The 20,419-nt window shown below is 42.5% G+C and overlaps 1 protein-coding gene across 2 annotated transcripts in view; it reads left to right on the top strand.

Moving 5' to 3' along the window:
- ASAP1 (ArfGAP with SH3 domain, ankyrin repeat and PH domain 1) overlaps positions 1 to 20,419 on the top strand; it is a 146,072-nt gene that overhangs the window by 18,529 nt on the left and 107,124 nt on the right. For both annotated transcript variants that reach the window (XM_082753027.1, XM_082753026.1), the window contains exons 2-3: positions 1,107 to 1,193; positions 12,014 to 12,143. In XM_082753027.1, coding sequence (XP_082609153.1) covers positions 1,135 to 1,193; positions 12,014 to 12,143 — 189 coding nt within the window. In that variant the 5' untranslated portion in view covers positions 1,107 to 1,134. The remainder of the gene's footprint in view (positions 1 to 1,106; positions 1,194 to 12,013; positions 12,144 to 20,419) is intronic.

Genomic DNA, 20,419 nt, shown 5'->3' with positions numbered 1-20,419 from the left:
AAGATAGTAATATCCCATCCAAGAACTTTTATGTCGCAATTTTTAATTGAATCCCATATGTTTTGGAGACTGGGATTATCCTACGTTGTTTTTAATGTTAAGGGTTGGCAGCCCTCCAGACCCACATAGCAAATTTGGAAACATAAAACAAACAGGACAAAACCCATAAACAAACTAGAGCAGCCTCTAGGGAAATAGGTCGACAGCAATAGCAAGACTTCCCTCAGAGAGGAAAACAAAGACTCACGGAGGAATTAAGTGGGGTGCTCGGATGGAAATGGGCAGTCTGGTCATGTATGGCTGTGCTCAGTGCTTGACTGAAGGCTGTGCTCTGGGGCAGCCTCCCTCTATTGGACCTAATGTGGAGTTCAGCCCAGTGGCTGAAGTGTCCCCGTCCTGTCTACCTCCTCCAGAGGCTCTGCAGCATCTCCATCACTTTCCTGCCTCCACAGCAACACAAGTCTTAAACTGGAAATAGTATGGACCATTTCCATGTGGCAGGGAAGAATTTTGATTAAAGGGTCTGGAACTACCAGTCCATGTCCTGGCACAACCATATCCCCTCTTCCCCTCTCCTACATGCAGCATCCATCCTTCCACATCACTTTTCCACCCAAACTCTTCGTCCTTCAAATCATATCTGTCCCTTACTCCCCACTAAAAAAAAAAAAAAAGTTTGCTGCATGCATTTGACATGGAAATTTTCAGCCTGAATGGTTAAACTGAAGTTATAGCTGAAAACAGGGTCTTCTAGAGGGAAGTGTCAGACAGCCAGGACAGGCAGTGCTCACTGCCATGCACACACAGCAGCTGAGCGAGTGCTGCCACTTTTAGTTACACACTGAGAGTTTCCCCAGTCAGCTAAACGAAGCTCTCACAACGTAGCACTTTTCACAAGGTGCTATTCTCAGCGGGTTTCTAATGGGTCTGTTTACTCTAATGAAACTCACAATATCAAATACAGTAATCAAATACCATAGGATAAATTGCTGTCCCTGAAGAATTAATTAATAAACATGGCTTTAAACTGTTTGAATAAGTGACTTTGTCAGTCCCACAGCTTTGGCCAATTTTATTTATTTGTGCCATCTTTTCTCCTCATCTAGGTAGGTTTCTGGTCGTGACAGATGAGACATGAGATCTTCAGCTTCCAGGCTTTCAAGTTTTTCTTCAAGAGATTCATTATGGAATCGGTAAGGAAGAAGAAAGACATAAGTATAAGTAACCAGGTTTGAAGTGTAAAAAGCAGACCAAAAAATGTGGAAAATAGGCCCCAAAGAAATTGGTTTTATCAATTTCAATACCTGCCAGTTTTTTTGCTTTTGTTTTATTTGCTAAATGCCGCTTTGGATGTTACCAGAAAGTGTTTTTCAGAAAATATCTTACCTATTGATCCTTAAAGGATCAAAAAATCGAACAAATCAGTAAATCCTTAGAAAACACTGACTGCCTTTGCAAGTACTGGAGCAAACGATAATATTTATTATGTATTTTGCTTTGCTTTCATAGATTTCAAAGTTGGATGCGGAGGGGAGGGTATAAAAATGACACTCTGTAACTCCTTTCAAGTGTCCAGATCTGGTAACTGATGTTGTTTTGACTTTGCAAACAACCCATCTCTGAGATCAGCCTGCAAAATCTATGGCAGGATTTGTGCGGGGGCTTGAAAGAGGAGAGACTCTCTTCTTCTTGTGATGCAAAACGCTGAATAGCACACAGTTGTCTAAATATGCTTTTGTTTATTCAGTCTCTGGATGGTGAGTGCTCTTGTTTTAAAGCTTTTACTGTATTTCATTGAACCACTAAAATGGCATTTGGATTGCCTGACTTGAACCCCCTACAACAACAACATCTGCAGTGGAGGCTTTAGTTTGCTTTGTACCTGGTGCTCTGGATGCAGCTCTCCTGGCACAGGTCACTGCTCCCCGCTTGGGGATGGCAGCAGTGTGGGTCTTTCATCTTATCTTCGTCCCTGGGGGAAAGGTTGGCCATACTGCACTCCAGCCCAGCCAAGAAGGGTGAATCACTGCTGCTGATCTTCTGAAAACTGAATAAATCTTCCTTTGGTGTATTTGCTTTGTCACACAAAGCATATGCATATATTTTTTTTTCCTTTTTAAGCCCATAATGCCTAAATAAGCAAGAGTCCAGAAGTCAAACAATCATCTTTTGAAAAGTATGAAGCTATTAAGCTTGATATTTCCACTTGATTTTGAAACAGGACTTACTTTTTTGAGTCATACTGCTCCTAGATTTTCTTGCAGGAATAAAACAAAGTACAACCACAAACAAGCAAATAAGTAGTGGTAAAATCATTGAAATTAGTGAAACCTGATTTCCTGAGGATTTGTTTCTTGACTGCAGCTCCCAGGAAGCTGCAAACCATTAGTGAGACTTTTCTCATGACTAAGACATTCACAGGATCTTCTTCCTATACTCATTCTCTTGATAAAGAGCAAGATGAGGGCAAAGCTTTTCTGTCCATGGAGACAATAAATATTTTTTCTCTCCACTCACATTTATCTTCCCACAAAACTTGTCAGAAAAGAAGAATTTTGAAACCTTTCCTGCTCCCTTTTTGAATTTTATGGTATTGGCAATGCATTAAAAAAACTCATTAGGGGCAGGATGGATGGGCTGATGACCATGCTTCACTGAAGTCAATGGAAAACCAGTTAACTTAGGAAGCAGCAAGCTCTTTTTTAGTGACCTAAAATGGGTAAAAGTAGAAGCAAATAAGTAGACAGAGAGAGGGGATGCTATGATAGAATTCCAGACTGAAATTTTGAGGTTCTTTATTTCGTTTAGCATCAATGGGACTAAGTCCATGTGGCAAGACCAGCTTCCAAAAGTTTCCAGACACTTGTCTACTCTTCTGGATTTTAAGGGAACCCCACAAAGATGACATTCAAATGTATGCTTTAATAGACAAATGTTCAGACCCTAATTTTAAAACTGAGCCATTTTTGCTTGATGACAATCCTTTGAGCATTAAACAAACTATGTTCAGTCAACACTATAAGCCAGCCTTTGAACTTCAGCTCAGTAGGTCCATACATGTGCACATTTGCAAATGACTTCGATTCATCTGATTAGCACAGCAGAAGCTCAGCCCCCACCACCCCCCCCCCCCTCCGAAAAAAAAAAATAAAACTCTCTATTTCCTTTATGTTTTCACATCATGAACAACTAGTAGAAGCAGTCCTTTTATTTGCCTGCCAATCCTTTTTGTCTGTCCAATAAAATGTTGATGAAATTGTTTGGCCTGAGAGCTCTTCTCATCCTTCAGCTGTTTTTTAAAACTCATGCAATAAAATCTACAATAAAAATACTCAGTCCTGCTATAGCACTGCTCAGCTGGAGAGCCTAGTGTGCTTTCACCCAGAAAAATACATGCAATTGTCTGCATTCCACAGATAGAGAAATGATGCACACAGTGATCAAATGCCATGTCACAGCTGCGAGTGGCAGCTCAAGGACAAGATACCACCAGGTCTACAGAGCCTTTATTTAGTCCTCAAACTGCTTCCCAGGTTCATTTTGGCCTGAATCTCCAGTTTCACTGCAGGCAAGATTCATGCTGCCATCAGTATACATCTAGCAGCTTAGGTAGAACCAGAACTGTGCCTGGATAATGACACAGCTATATCATTTCCAGAGGGAAACAGAAAATATTGAAATGTTTGCAGTGCGGGTTGAGGCTTTTTTTCATTCTCTTTTTCTTTTGGAGAGCCTGCTATGCCAGCTGCCCTGCAACATGTTCATTTTTTTGCAGTAACAGTCTCCGATCTTAGTCATTGCTATTTCCCATATTTAAAAAATGTATTCAGCTACTACTGATTCTTGCTTTGAACAGACTCTTATTTCTCTTGGTTTAATCACAGAGTTCCCCTTCATGCTACACTGGCTTAGTCTTGTGCTTTGCAACCCCTACTCTCATGCTAACCAACATTTAACTCCTCCTGCTGCCTTCAAATGTGTCTGCTATGCCCTTCCCAAAAACCGTCCAAGCATTCGGTCATGGTCAGGATAACCGCGCACAGGCTTCCCCTGCAGGTTCTCACCCTCACTGGCACATGTTGGCAGGTCCTGCTGGGCCAGCAGCTCCCATAGGGCCAGCAGCCCAAGAGTGGTTGTCTCCATCAGCAAGGAGCAGGCTATCACATGCACCACAGACAAGGGTTACATATGCCAGAGGCTCCTCTGACATTCCCAAGAGTTTGAGCTCTTTGAACTCTCCAAAACATGGTACTTATGTAAGAATATATTGCTGGGTTTTTATATTCTATAGATGTTTTAAGGGCTGTGTTTGAATCTGATGCCTCCTAACACACATAGTACTATGCATCTGATGAACTAGAGTAAGGTTTCATAAATGAGCATCTCTAACAACAAAAAACCCTGCATGCAACAAAAATATCAAATTCAGCACACCTGCAACAAAAAGTGGGTATCCCTTCCATCATCAGCCTGCTTCCACTTGCTGCTGGCTGACATTTTGCTGTTTTTTCCCTTTGGAGGCTGCAGAGGTTCCAGAACTTCTTGTTGTGACTGTGAGCCCAGAATGCTGTTACGTGTTTGTCTGCATGGCTCTTGATCTTGCATGACAAAACCAAAACAACAAAGGCAAAACTGAATCAGCAAATTAGTTGGTTTAATCTTGCGTAACTCAATGCTATGCTCAGTTTTCAGTGCTGTTATTTTCAGCTGGCCTTTGAGATAGCTGTTTGGGCTTACCTCTCATTCAGTTCAGCTCCTTGCACAGGACATTCAAGTAACATGCAAATGTTGATGCAAAAAAGATGCAAAATATATCATTCAGTTATATGTTTGGATTTTTCATTTGGCACATATAGTGTTAAAAACACAAATGTAACCAAAATGTCACATATAATGAGAACACAATGGGTTTTCTTTTTGCTATCATATTAATATTGAAAGAATGCAGAATGAAGCTTTTGTTTAAGCCACCAGGGCTCATGCTAACATACTTTTAAATGAATACTGTAGTTTCTAAGACAGTTGCTTATCTTTTCTTACCTACTTTTGAATATCAAATGAAGACAAATGCTTGGAAATGCCAGTATTAAAATTGAAATCAGCTGATTCTTGTATTCAAAACAGTCACAGCAACAACAGTAATTGTTGATGCAGCTCATGTATTTCATGAGCCAAATTAAAGGACACTGTAGCTTAAAAATACAGAAATGCAATCAGCATGTTTGCTGGATCTGGAGTCTGCTTTTCTGCATGCACAGAAATTATTTAGATATGAATGGTTTTCCTTGACCGGAAAGTTACCTGACTATTCTGTCCCAATAATATAATAATTTTAAAGATTTGTTTGCAAATGTCAAATTCAACAGCCTTCTTTCTCAAGTAAAACCACTTGCAGTTTACCATGCAAGTTCCCTTCAAGCAAATTAGCACCAGTCACAATGTGTGATGTAGGCTTTGCTGTCTAAAATAGACTTCGCCTTTTCCTGTGAGTACATCATGCACTTATGTGATATTAAAAGTGCAAACATGCTGCAGGTTAAAAAATGCAGTTGCTACCCTTCATACAAGGTTCAGTTAGCCGATGGGACCGTTCTCTGAGAGGATGCTGTTCCTGGAGGTGAACCTTCTCCTGACTGAATGTTTCCAGCTGAAGTACCAAGGGGTGGTGTTACATGCCCTTACGTAAATGGGGTGGGCTTATTTTTTATAACAAAGCTATGGGAGTTCCATTAACAAAAAAATGATTCCTGAGTTTTAATGCAGCAGATATTCCAAAGTGAGCTGCCAAACCCACCCTGCTAAGATTCTTGTTGATTTGAAGCTCCTTTTATCCCCTAAACCCAACACTCAACTCAAAGACGTGTTGAATCAGAAATATTTGTGCTTGCTCTAATACTTATGGCCATACATTTAAAAGAGCATTTCCAATTAATTTTGTCAAAAGTTATCTGAGAATAAACTTACAAAAATGTAACAACAGCAATTGGCGTACACGTTCTCTCAGGGAGGCTCAATCCAACTGACAAAATGCAAGTGGATAAGAATTGGCCTGAAGGCCTCACCCAGAGAGTGGTGGTCAATAGCCCTATGTCCAGGTGGAGGCCAGTGACAAGTGGTGTCCCTCATGGGTCTGTCCTGCTCTGGCCTTGTGAGAGCCCACTTGGAGTGCTGCGTCCAGGTCTGGGACCCCCAGCACAAGAAGGATGTGGAGCTGTTAGAACTAGTCCAGAGAAAGGTCATGAAGATGATCAGATGGCTGGAGCACCTCTCCTATGGAGACAGGCTGAGAGAGCTGGGGCTCTTAAGCCTGGAGAAAAGAAGGCTCTAGGGTGACCTTCTTGCAGCTTTTCAGTACTTAAAGGGGGCTCATAAAAAAGACGGAGAGCAACATTTTGCTCAGCCAGATAATGATAGGACAAGTGGGAACGGTTTTAAACTAAAAGAGGGGATATTTAGATTGGAGATTAGGAGGTAATTCTTCACTCAGAGGGCAGTGAGGCCCTGGCACAGGCTGCCCATAGACACTGTGGTTGCCCTATCCCTGGAGGTGCTCAAGGCCAGGCTGGGTGGGACTTTGGGCAACCCGGTCTGGTGGGAGATGTCCCTGTCCATAGCAGAGGGGTTGGAACTGGGTGATCTTTAAGGTCCCTTCCAACCCAAACTATTCTGTGATTCTATGAGACAATTCACTTGGGTGTTGGGACACCATGGTGGCCTTGGTCCACACAGTGCTTCCATAGAGGGAGTCAGGGGAGCTAAGAAGATGAGAAGTAATACTGACTGCTGTGTTTAGCTGAAATGCATGAATATAACACCAAAGCACAGATTTGTCCAGAATATCAGTGTAGTATAGTAATATAGCCTAAGGATATTTTCCTGATGGGTTTTAGCACTCTTCTACTTCTGTGGCTATTCTGATACTCTCTGTGCTCATGAAGATGCTAAGGAGCATAACAAGAACAACGACATAGTTTACTAACAAAGACATACGCATTGCAATGATCTGATGTTTTCATTTAACATTAATGCCTGATCTACACTAATTTTGTTAGCAGTAATAGCCAAGATGGGAAACTCACAAGTAAAGAAACGAATGTAGGCACGAAGTGGCATAATCTTTTTGGGAAAGAAAATAAAAAGAGCAGATTTGACATGTGAGATCCTGGCATGACTGTGTCCATACTGGGGAAGGAGAGCCATCCACATAGCAGCCATGCACACAGCAATTTCCTTCTTCTCACAGTCACACTGGCAGGTTGCACATGATGCAGGTGGCAGCTTGTCTGAGCATGCTCGGCAGAGGTTTTGGCACCCAGCCAGGGACCCAGGTCAAGCTCGTTTCCCAAAACCTGGAGGCTGCCACACCTGAGGTGTGTTTGCCAGTTTGTTTTCCCTGCAGCAGGCAGCAGTGGCCTTGGGGTGGTCCTGGGGCTGCTCTCTGCATGATCACACCCAGCAGAGCCCTGCCACGCGCTGTAGCACGGCAGTGCTGAAGAGCTGACTTTGCATGGCTACACGACCAAAAATACATCCTGCTTGCTTTCAGGGGAGCCACAACCTCCTCTATCTAGTAGAAAGATAATCCTCCTGTTCTCTCTCACACCACTGTGTGGTTTCAGCAGTTAATGGGGCTGATGCCATGAGGAGCTGTGCAAGCGCAGTGTGGCTGCTCACCCCTGGCCCATATCCGTGGTGGTTGAAAGTTTGCAATGATAACAGTCATCATCACCTGATGACTACTGCTTGGCTCTTGTGAATGAGCTGTTGATCTCAATCTAAATACACGATGACTGGAGTACTATAAAATGAAAAATGCCACAGTTGCTACTCAGCTGATTGCAAAACACCTGCGTTAGTAATTTCTGCTGGTGTTGCTATGTTGTTCAGCCTCTCCCTAAGCAGTATTTGTGTGGTATCACAAATCCTGCAGAAATATTATCAACATGCTAACATGCACTTATAGCTGTAATTAACTCTCCTGTTGGCAGTCATGGTAAGAAAGGCCAAAGGAATCAAACGGATTTGCAAACTGAATCACTGGGTGGGATGGCAGAACAGCACAACTTCCTTGACTGTGATGTATCATCCAGCAAAAAGCTGTGTTTCCAGGGCTGCTTGCACCCTTCTTACCTGTGCTACCATGTCCGAGGATGGACACAGTGATGCCTTTCCCTTCAGGGAACTGAGAGGAGTGAGATAAGTGTGGCTGCTGCTGGCAAGCCTTGCATGATACAAGGCTGCAGCAGAGCCTGCCCCCGGAGCCCAGACGCAGACATCATTAGAGCAGACGCCGTGAAATATAACTTTCACACTCTGCTGATTATTCTTTGGCATTTGTGAAGTGAAACAGTGATTTCAGTTAGTGACAATTTATAGAGAGGTGCATCTTACACATTTAGAAGTAAATCTCAGATGCTGATCGCATTCAAAACAGGAAACATGGTTAAATCTGAAATCCACCAAAAGATATCTGAAACAGTTATATAATTTGACTAGGTTAAATATAAGCACATTTTGATAGGCAAATTGTGTCATTTATTTTTTATTAACATGCTACTAATTAGTTAATCCTGCTTCTACTGAGTTTAAGCGGGGAGATAATCTAAGCCTAAAGAGGTCATGCCCATAGGGTTATTTTCTATACAAGCATTTATATGGGGAAATATCAACTGCTGCTTCAAAGCAGCAGAACTGAGCACCACATTCTTTATAAAGGAAAAAGCGAACAATTTCAGAACAGTTAAAAAAACAGACTACCGGGCAATTATCATTAGTGGCAACTTTTTCATCTCTAGGCCTTGTGCTTTTCTCCTTATTTCCTGGTATTCTTCTGTATTCTCTCTGCTTTTATATATTTAATATTTTATGTCAGATGATCATTTTTTTTTGCCTGATGAGGAAACACATAAGCTGCCCAGCTATGCCTTCATTCCTGCCACTCTTTGCTGCTACAGTTCCCCTGCCCTGTCTCCTTTCCTCTTCAATGCTCTTCAGCTCCAAGGTTTAAATTTCTCTCAGTAGGATTAAAGAACCCATCCCTCCTGAAATCTGTACACACTCTACGGGCAAAAGTCTGCCTAGGAGAGCAAAGACCATCCAAAGACCAGTGCATAAGCCCAGTAGTATCAACCCGAGGAAGAACAAAGCAACACATTGCAGTGGGAGCACTCAGCTCACCAAACCCGGATAAATGCTGTCATGGATTTACCCTCATGTGAAATCTGTCAGGGGAGGCCCAGGTCCCTGGCTGCAGTGGCCCTGGGCAGTGGGCCTGAGGCAAGGAGAGCTGTATGATAGGCCATGGCCCGCAGGGTGCCATGGGTCACCCAGGGTGACCACAGAGGCCCTGTTTGGCCCCAGGGACATATCCATCGGCTATCCAGTATCCAGACATGCTGGGCATGCTGGAATAGCTCTTTTTACTTCTTCTAACAACCCTTTCCTGGCCCAAACCCCCCAATCATTCTTTTCCACTCTCCTTTCCAGATTGCTCCTCATCTTGTCAACCATTTTTATCTCCTTGCTCTCTCTTCCTCCTCCACTGCTTTTACGAACACGATCCTCAGTTGATTTTCTTCCTACCTACTCCGTTCGCTTTCTCAATCTTTTTTTTTTTTTCTGTTTTTCCACCCGCTCAATTTTTTTTTCCAGTGCAACTCCCACGCACTTCTTTTCTTGGTGTCCTCCGCCCCTTGCCCACCCTACCTCTCATAGCCCTGTGACATCCCACGGCCACTGGTGCCATAGTAAGCCCCAAAAGCAACCCCATGGCCATGCAGGGCTTCTGCTGTGCCACAGAAACCACAGCCAGGCCCATGTCTCTGGAGCATTGGTCATATTTTTGCTGGCAGAGCTGCTTGCAAATCCTGCTGGTGACATCATTTTTTATGGGTATAAACCAAGCAGGTATCTCCTTTTAATGCTTACTCAGGCGTTGCAGCCTCTTGTTGGTATTTTAAGCTGTTTCTGAGTATTTTGTTAGAATTACATTGAAAACCATGTACCAGCCTAAGTGTGCTGTAGCACAGGAGCAGGTGCTGACGTACAGAATGCTAAAACCCTGGAATTGGACGTATCTGTATCATATTGCTCATTTTCAATTATTCAGATGTCAGGGCATTTACCAGTCCTGAATTTTCTGGCTTTTGTGGAGAGCATGCCAAATACAAAGAGAAGGAAAACACATACTCTGATTAAATAAATCAGGCTGAAATGGCAGATGACCATAATTACTCGAGTCTCCCGAGACCCAGCCTTCTTTATAAAGGCACATATGGGGCCCTGAATCTGAGCTTTAAGAAAAAAAAAAAAAAAAAAAAAAAAAGGAAAAATAAAACTTCCTTATCACTGTCCGTCCATTCCCAGAGTTCCATGATGCAGTAATAAAAAAAAGGACATTTTAACAGTTTGACTTATGAAGAAATAGTGCTTTTGAAAGGGTGCGGGTTTGATGAGCAGCACAAAGGGAAGATACTGGGGCTGGGATGGGGGCTTCAGGCTGGTGCTGGTGCTGCTGCCACTGGGGTCAGAGCCATTGAGCCCCAGCCATCGAGTCAGTCAGAAGTGGGACTGGGAGAGAAGCTCGGTGCTGGAGGCTTCCAGAGTGGTGCTGAGCCAGAGCGGGGCCCTTAAAAAGTACCTGGCTGTAAGGAGGGGAAAAATCAGCACAGGTTGCTTACGGCGATGACATTATCAGTAGTGCAGTCGCAGGACGATAGTTGGTATCTTCATGCTTTGTATCATAAAGCACCCAGAGTACAAGGGCTTGTGAGTGCCAATCGGGGCTTTAACTGCCTACGATGGACTGAGGGGAGAATAAAACAAAACAAAACCCGCTGTCACCCCTGGGATTTATCTCCACTGGTGCCGGGATGCAGGAACCAAGCCTGGTACCGGGATGGGGAGCGGGATGTCACAGCCGGTCAGCCCTCAGCAGTCCAACAGCAGTTGTTATTATTATTAATTAAGTCATTCATTATCGATCTTATTAATTAAAAATCATTAACGATCGCTCATATCAAGCCATTAATTTCCCTCTATTAGTTATATGGTTAATGTTTATCTTTTTACAGTTAGCATTTATTTGCCATTAATCCCCCCCCCATTAGTTACACAGTTCACATTTTCACACTATTTCCTTTCACTCTGAAACCCACCGCTCTCGCGCCTGCTCCCCCCCGACCCCCCCCCTCACACACACACACACGCCGCCTTTTCGTTCAACGCCGACGTTAGCAACATCCCGATTTGAAATTTAAAAAACATTTTAATTTTAAACCAACCTCCCCCCCCCCTCCCCGACCTCCCTGCCCGGCAGGGGGCGAGGCGGGCGGGCGCGCCTGCGCCGAGCACTTCCTCCTTGGCCCACGTAACGGGTGCGGGCGGGCGCAGGGCAGCGCGTGCGGCTCCCCGGTGACTGTCAGCGGCGGCGGAGCCCCCCCCCCTCCTCTTGTCGCCAGCCCCCGTCGCCATACCCCTGTCCCTGTCCCTTCTTCTCCTCTTCTTCCTCCTCCTCCTCCTCCCGCCCGAGCCCCAAGCTCAGCTCGGGGACAAGCGAGGGGCGGAGGGAGGGGGGAAAAGGGGCTGAGCGCGGCGGGTGTTGCTGCCCTCCCGCCTTCCTCCCCTCCCTCCTCCTCCCTTCTCCTCCTCCTCCTCCCGCTCCTCACAGGCGGCCCCGGCCCCGCAGGCAGCCGAGGGGAGCTGCTCCCCACCGGCGGGGCCTCGCCCCCCTTCACCTCCTGCCCGGGAGGAGGAAGAGGAGGAGGAGGAGGAGGAAGAAGAGGAGGAAGAGGAGGAGGAGGAGGAGGAGGGTGGTGTGGGGGGCGAGGAGGCTCAGCCTCTCCCTGCGACTCAGCCGCCTTGATGCTGCGGGGCTCTGCCGCCTCTTAACATCTTCCCTCTGCTTTTTTTTTTTTTTTTTTTTTTTTTTTCCCCGTTTACCCTCCTTTTTTCAACCCCCCCCCAAAAAAAAAAAAAAAAAACAAAACAAACTTGGCTCGGTGTGGCTCCCCAGGATCATGCCGGACCAGATCACCGTGTCGGAGTTCATCGCCGAGACCACCGAGGATTACAACTCCCCGACCACCTCCAGCTTCACCACCCGCTTGCAGAACTGCAGGAACACGGTCACGCTGCTGGAAGAGGTAACCGAGCCTCGCTGCTCTCCCCCCTCATTTTATTTATTTATTTACTTATTTAATGTTTTAGCTTCCCTAAGGAGCGTCAGGACGGGGCAGCGCTTGCAGCCCAAATCCACGGGAGCTGGAGGCATTGGTATGCACGTAGTCTCCTCTGCTCTTTGAGTCGTGGGACTTTGCGCTTGTGTGGAGCCAGTTGCAGAAAGCTTTCCTGCCCTCACATCCTCGAGACCAGCGCACGGAGCAGCTGCTGGAACTTGGGGGCCAGCATCGTACTTCTTCGGGCTCCTGGTGGCTGCTGCAGCAGGGGAGAAAAAAGTGTGGGTGTTGGGTGTTCTGGAGGTTGAGTTTGGTTTGGGAGCCTGAGAGGTTTCCCCATGTCGTTAGATCAAGGCAACGCAGAAATCCGACCGCAGAAACCTGGAGGGGGACTTTGAGGGTTGAGGTGGAGGATGGAGGGGTAAATTTGGAGAGAGGAAAGCAAAGTAAGTGGTGGAAGGAGAGCAAAATAAGGCAGTAGAAGTGGCCAGATTGTCTCATCGTCTCAACCTTGAAGCCTCGGTGTTGTCTTTCTTTGCTTTTTATTAGTGTCATTTAAATGTCCATCCTGCTTCACTATCAGGGAACGTATGTATTACATCAGGCAAAGTTAGAGAGCTGCTTTCTATGGGATATCAGGCTATTGCTTCCTATTTGAGGTTTCAATGAGATTTCTTAGGGACTAGGTCAGCAGCTAAGAGGAAATGTCTTCCAAAGGACTTTTTAAGTGTAGCTCATCTCTTACTCTGCACTCAGTTGAAGGTTTCTAGCCTAACGACACTGGAAGAAAACAGTTTTTTGCTGTTGCTTCATAAACCACAATGTGTTCTTGTTTTGGATTACGCTCTCAGTTTGACAAGTATCTGTCGATATTTGAGGAGCCAGTGCCTGTCTTGGAGATGGATTTCAGATTCTTTTTAGTTTTGCTGAATGTGTTGGTAGGAGCAAAGTATTTGGCATGCAAGGAAAGGATATCGATCATGGCGTTCTTCTGGTGGTCCTGGATATGGGAAATCGGATACCATAGGACTAAAATGGCTTAATATTGGCTTGGTAGAAAGTTTCCATGTTTAAATTTTTCCTAGTGCTGTTGTTTACAGAAACTGACTAGGTAATAGAATGACTGTGAGATTGCATTTAAAATCACTTACCTTATTTTTTAAAAATTACATAACTTTGACTAACTTCTGCAACTTTTTTTCTGTACCTGTAACTGTTTTTTTTTGTAACTAGGCCGTAGTTGCTTTTGTAGACTTGTGAGAAATCAACCTGTTTTGTGTTTGACAGTATTGCTGCCCCCTGGTCTTAACTATGTGGAATAGGTACAGCCACTCTCTATTTGCTAGTACTGATGACAGCATTCATAGAGTTAAACGTGTGTTCTCCCATCACTGGTGACTTTCAGGGTAAGAATACAGTAAAATGCTTTTATAATTTGGGAGATACACTCAGACTGTACTAATGTGGTAATGCCCTTCCAAATAGAACCAAATGAGGGCAGTTTAAATATAGAAGATAAATATACAGCGTTTCTTTTTTTTTTTTTTTTTTTTTTTTGAACCATTTCTGTGGATTGTGTGTATTTTCAAAGTTTTAATGGTAGATTTGATAGTAAGAAATCAGAGCAGAAGAGAATACTGGGTGCTTCTAGTGCTTGCGTTATTTCATATGTTTCTTTTTTGCAACTATTTTGTGTGCTCTATTTAATGTCTGCTACTTAAATTGATTCTGGACTTGGGTTGTGTTTTTTTGATTATCTGTCAGTATAGGAAAGTTTTACTTAACGGGAAACGATACAGATATACGCTGCTGATAGGTACTGCAGAAGACCTGCAACTCTCCCAAATTCATCTGTATTAATTTGCATGAAGAAATGCAGATGGGCAGAATGTGGCGAGTGATGTGCTCCATTACAGTCTTTGGCTGTATGACTTTATTGTAGTTGTAGCTTGCATACACAGTTCTCCTGGTGCTACTTTAAAGCTGCGTTGGTTTCTGTACATCTGCTCACCCAAGGCTGTGATTCATATGGAACAGTGGATTGAAATTGAACGGTTGAAGTGGCTGTTATGTGGTTCTTATTACAGCTGCTATTGTCCGTGCATCGTGGATGACTGAAGAGCTCTTCAAGCAGCTCCTGAACTTCAATTCTGAGCCCACTATATTAAGGCAAACAGGATGATCCCATCCTTTCAGCTGTTTGATTTTTAACCTAATGTTGCATGTGGGTTGGAGCCTCAGTAGGCTTTTGCAGACAATGTCAAGCTCTGTGCTGTTAGGGCTCTGCAGCATGAAGTCTCTTAGCTCGAGTTAAAGTGAACATAATTCAAAACAAGCTGCACCTACCCCAGAGACTGTAAGGTCATTTTTGGGTAAGCAAATTATTTTCTTTATTCTAAATGAGACAGAACTAAAACTCTTGTATGAACTGAAACACTAGGGAAATTAACCAGATTAACAGAAGTTGGATCTGTTTCATGGCCTCTCAGTCTGAGGTAATTCTTGCTGTAGCTCAGACCAGTGATAAGAACTAAACCACCTTTTCATTAAGAATGTGACAAAAAAGAAATAGTTGTTTGCATGTTTGTGTATGTGCGTCTGTATCTAGTTCTGTGAAGGCACCACAGAATTGTGAATTTACTGTTCCTTAATCACAATTAGTAAGTTTTCTGAAATAATAAAGTAGATGATGGAATCACCTGCTGTTGTTTTCTTTTTTTTTTTCTCACTTGTTTTTCTTCCAGTAGAAGTACAGTTTATTCAGCTCTCTAGGTAGATAGATGCATATTCTCTCCTAGTTACGACTCTCTCCAGATATAATTATTTTCAGATTACACTTGGGATCCAGTTAGATGCAATTTTGGGACAATTTTCAGGTAAAGTATCAGAGCAGGCATTTTCACAAATTAAGATGCCTTAGAATTTTGGCAAGTCTTTGGAAAGCCCAACAAAATACAAAGGCAGACCTCAAAAAATCAGGAGCCCAGGAATGATTTTCTGAACAGATTTCAGTGTGACTTGTTTTTAAATAGTAAAACTAAACTTTACTCAAATCTGTTGTAATATCCTCAGAGAAAAAAATAGTAAGTACATGGTAGTAGGTAGCAGATTGACTAGAAAGGTTTCACACTGTTTAAACTATTGAAACTTTTGAGAATTTGCAAGTTGTTTTTTTTTTCTTCTAAAGAGACAAAACTCTTTTTGTCATCCAGTTGCACCAGAGCAACAACAACAAAAAGACCCTGTCAGCTTTGTAGCTGGGGTTAGGAATCTACTACTTGAGTAATTACCAAAGAGCCACAAGAAATATTTTAATCATAACTTTTTATAAGTGTGAGTGTTATCTGTTGGCCATCAGTAAACACAGATTTTAAAGTTCATTCTTTCTAATGCTAAAATAATGAGTTCTTTTCAAACCCCAAGGGGAAGGAACAAAACCATATATTGTAGTCTAATTCAAGAGAAACTGAAATCTTTGCTCCTTTCCGTGTTGTTCTCTGTAGGATAGCATTGCATTTGTATGATGAAGACATTTTTTAAATTCATATTTCAGCATGAAAGTGGGAGAAGCTTTTATAATACCATTCTCATAAAGAGGTGGATTATCTAAATGGGTGGTTAATCACTTAGAAAACAATCAAACTGTGGAAATCCTAAGATGGTATAGACAGATCACTGATGCAGCGTCTTAAAATAATAGCCTCTGCTTTGTTCCAACCAAACATGTTTTTATATTTGCAGTTGTTCCATGCTTTGTTACTCAAATAGATTTTCTGAAGAGTGGATTTTAATCCCTGAGTTGATATTACTGCGTGAGCTAGTTTGGATTTTTAGGTAATGATGACATCTGTTCAGAGAATAAGTGCTGCACGTGTGGGATCTCCACGAGACTGTCTTGATTACCATTTCACTGTGCCCCAGCTCCAGCTGAAAGGACATCTTTACACATGAGGGATAACTCAGTTATCATGACCAGCCTGTTCTAAAGCAGATGTTTTGTAGGATTGTCATGATATACAGAGGTTAAGCTTAAATGCTGAAGTTCCCTTTAGGCAGGCTGGCTAGATAAGAAGTTGCAGTACCTGGATCATTTGGAAGCTGCTGGTATAACAAGGAAGAGCCACAGTTACTTCTGATGCTTGTTTTACTGCTGTGCTCCTGTGCTACTTGATCACCTTCAGTAATGTATCTTTCTTTTTTTTTTTTTTTTTTTTTGCTCTTCATTGAGAAGTTGGAAACTGAAAACACACTGTCTGAAAATTAGCTCTTGTCATACACTTGTTAATAAATATTTAACTGGTGAGTGGAATACAAAATATGGCTGCAGATATGTTTAAAAAAATAACCCAATGTCTGTTGCTTATTTTGTTTTCCATTGTGCTGATCTGCTAGGGTTGGAAGATCTGTTGGTGTGGACTGGTCTTGTAACAGATGTATGCATGTTACATCAGTGAAATAATTGTGTTAGGCTGAGCCGGAGCCAAACAGCCAATTCTGTTGTTCACAGTGCCAGTTTGGTATAATATAACATAACTGGAAGGGAGAAGATTTCTCAGTGTGCTTCATCATCATGAACACTTACGTAAGGTTAGAGTTGGGAACATACTCTAATTTGCGTGCGGGTTTTTTTGGTTGGTTGGTTTTTAGTGTATAGCCTTTCTTTGTAGTTTCCCATTTGCAACTTTCCCTTCATACTTTAGTTTCTGTGAGATTTCCCTTAATCTAATGCGTGGGAAAACTTGTAGAACAAGGGTAAGGGAACTGGGTTTTTGCCTGATCACAATTTTCTTGAAACATGTAGCTGTAGTTAGCACTGAAACTGCTATATGGTCAGTTCATCTACTGTGATTTTATGCTTTTCTGACGTAAGATCCTTTTTAAGCAGAGATACTCTATCAAGGGAGGCAGATGGAACCAGGCAAGAGAGCAGTAGCGTTTTGTTTCTAAGTCAGCTTTCTGTTTTAGTTGGCAATCTGCAGAGATTTTGTTCATTAGCCTGTGCTGGTAAGATCTATTTTATGTCTGAAGTGAAAGATTGTTTCTACTATTTCTATCACTTAATTTCCATTGAAGGGTCACCTGTGTATAACTGCAACAGATAAATCATAACATCCTGCTTCTTTATTTTTTATAAAATAATGAAAAAAAGTCCTAGAGACTCCAGCAGCAGACCAAAACCCAGCTTTTCCAAACCTTGTAATGTTTTATATATGGCAGTTAGAAACAGTCTTGCACCACAGGGAGCTTTGTACTCAGGATCTGGTTCTTGTGTAACTGGTCACAAGCAATCTTCAGTTTTTGAAGAAGTATGCTTTCGGTGGCAGACCATCCTAGAAGAAACAGACAAAAAAAAAAAATGTTTCTTGGCCAATAAATGCAGTTTAGCCTAATGATTGCTGTTCTTACACTGAATGGCAAATTGCACCAAAGAAGTAAAAATGAGTGCTCTATAATGTAAACAGAGGCCACAGTGTCTGCTCATGGGGAGTGACTCCTGATCATGATACTGAAGATGTGGTGAAGAAAGAGATGATATTGACAGCAACATCCCATATTTACAATAGCATGTCTCACAAAAATGTAGTTGAGGATGCTCTTACATTTAGATGCTACAGATCATTTTCATCTAGTGTGAAATCGGTTTTTACCCTTCATTTGATAGTAGCTGAAACAATTGATTACAATAAGCAGGCAATATCATTTTCCCTAATTTGATTGATGCGAGGGGAAAAAAAAAAAAAGGAAAATTTTCACAGAATCACAGAATCTTTCTAAGTCACAGTCTCAGTCATGGCAGATTAATTAGCTTTGCCTTCTGAGATTTTGTATTCATTTTAGGCACACTTTCGAAAGTACTTATAACTTTGTGGTAGGTAGCTCACATGTTTTTTAGAGAAGTACTGCCTCTTTTTTTTTTTTGAACTCCCAACAGGCGCCTTCATGTTTGCTCATCAGTAAGGAAGCTGTGAAGGTGATTTTTGGTGCCCTCTGCTCAGTATGCTGCTCAGATAAATCCCAACAGAGGGTGTAGCATGTAGTCATGGGAACTTGGGCTCTACGTTGAGCCCTCACTGAGAAAAGAGCTACTTAAAGTTACATGGCTTAAAGTTGGTTCTCGTATACAGACTGAAGTCTAGTGAAATGGTCTTCTATTACTAAAAACAAAAAAGGCACTTTTTGTTTTTTAATATGTTTTAAATCTAGCCATGGCATCACTGAAAGACTGAACGTGAATAATTTGAAACAGAATTACATTGACTGATTTCATTTGCTAACTACTGTGACTTCTGAAATAGTGAATGGAAGTGTTAGGCAATAATTCTTTAAAACAAATATGAAACAAATTTACAGGAGAGAACTGTAGGAATGTAACTTCAGTCTTGAATAGTACCTTGTAACAAAATCATTAGGCAGAATCAAGCCCAAACTACTAATTGTTAGTATTGTAAGGTGCAGAGGTAGGCGATACAAAAATGCTCTGAAAAAGTGCCATAAACAAACAGCACATTTTTATATTTCAGGGGAAACTTTTCAGAATCCAGTTAATATTGTGTGCTCTAGTACTGATCTTGGGGACTATTTTGTCAGGTTTGATTGATGCTGGCTGAGAGGCCTAAATGTTATTGGTAAGTGTGAAAGAGAAACTCCGGAGATGATAGCAGGGGTTTTATTTCCTGAAGGAATACAGCTGAAAGTCAAGTCCCTGCTCAAAAGCGTAGCAGTTATATTCTATCTTCTGAAGTGACAGTATTGATCTGCATTGTATGTGTGGGTTTTTTAATACCTGTGGGCTAATGCTGAGGTTTTGTATGAGCAGTGTGACAAGTGAGATTTTTGAGGACAACAGTGGATTTAATTGTGATGAATATGGGAAACTTTTTCTTTAAAGCTGCTGTGAAAAAGCAACAAAACCCTGTTGGGACCACATGGCCACACACACACAGTCTCTCTTTCACTCTGGTGAAAGGACAGGCCTGAAGGTCATTCCTATGGTTAAGCCAGAGGTTGTATGCTTCTTTTTTGTCCCCTTTTTAATCGCCACCTCTATCTTGACCTTACTTATTTTTATCCTTCTTATTGCATTTGTTATCAGGAGAAACACAGAAGTCTTTTTGGTGCACAAATTTGTGTTTATTAATAGGGTAATGGGGTCCTAGCTTGTTCAGCTAGAAATATTTCTACAATATCAGTGCCAGGGATCTGTTCTTTTTTTTTTTTTTTTTTTTTTTTTTTTTCCCCTTGTCTAAGAACTAAAAATCTAATTTGATGCTGCAAACTAAGCCTGCAGGAATGCAAGGCCTTTGACAGGTTTGCTATCATGTCCTCTTGTCCAGATTGGTGAGATACGGACCAGGTAAGATGGCATTAGGGCGTGTGGGGAGTTGGCTGGATTACCTAGCCCAGGGCCTGTTGGTCAGTGAAGCAAAGTCCTTATGGTGGCAGGCTGAGTGGCATCGCTCCAGGACCTGTTCTGGGGCCAGTATGACTGGGTGACTGTCATCAGTCTGGATGATGAACTGGAGTGTGGTCTCCAACAAGCACATTTTGATGGTGCCAAGTTGGTTGCTATGCTGGAAGGCAGTCACCATTTGGATGAGCCTGACAGGAGGGACCTGGGGGAGTTGAGTGAAGAAAAACTTGAAGTCCTGTACCAGGAAAAAAAAAAAAAAAAATACACAGAATCATTAAGGTTGGAAAAGACCTTCAAGGTCATCTCGTCCAACCATCACCCTACTATCAATGTCACCCACTAAACCATGTCCCTAAGCACCAGATCAGGCTGGGACTGGCTAGGAGGCAGCTTTCCAAGAAAAAAGCTTGAAAAAAATAATCCTTGGACACAGGTGGATGACAAGGTGAATGTGGGTCATCACTGCGTTCTTGGGGTGATGAAGGTCATCCTCATGCTGGCCTCCCCAAACTTACAAGGCTAAGGGGAGGCCATTATCTCTGTCTTCAGGGATGTAATGGGAGGAAACGTGGAAGCTGTGAAATCTGATTAATGTGGGGGGTCTTTGGTTTTTGGATTTGTTCGTCTTTTTTTTTTTTTTGAATCATGAATCTGGTGAACAGCTGTCTGGACAGGCTGGAATTTCTGGCGGCAGAGACTTTCAAAACTCCACTCGATAGTAAAAGTAGTCCTCCATAAAGGTGTTTGATGGTAAATGTAGTCCTCCTTAACTTTTTTTGGGCTGCATCACTTAATCTTCTAGAAGATACGTAGCCAGAATAAATTAGTTACT

The sequence above is a fragment of the Aythya marila genome, assembly GCF_965140915.1.
Source record: "Aythya marila genome assembly, chromosome: 2".
Taxonomy (NCBI): Eukaryota; Metazoa; Chordata; class Aves; order Anseriformes; family Anatidae; genus Aythya; species Aythya marila.
The sequence above is the reverse complement of the archived record's forward strand: the minus strand, read 5'-3'. Positions and strand labels throughout refer to the sequence as shown.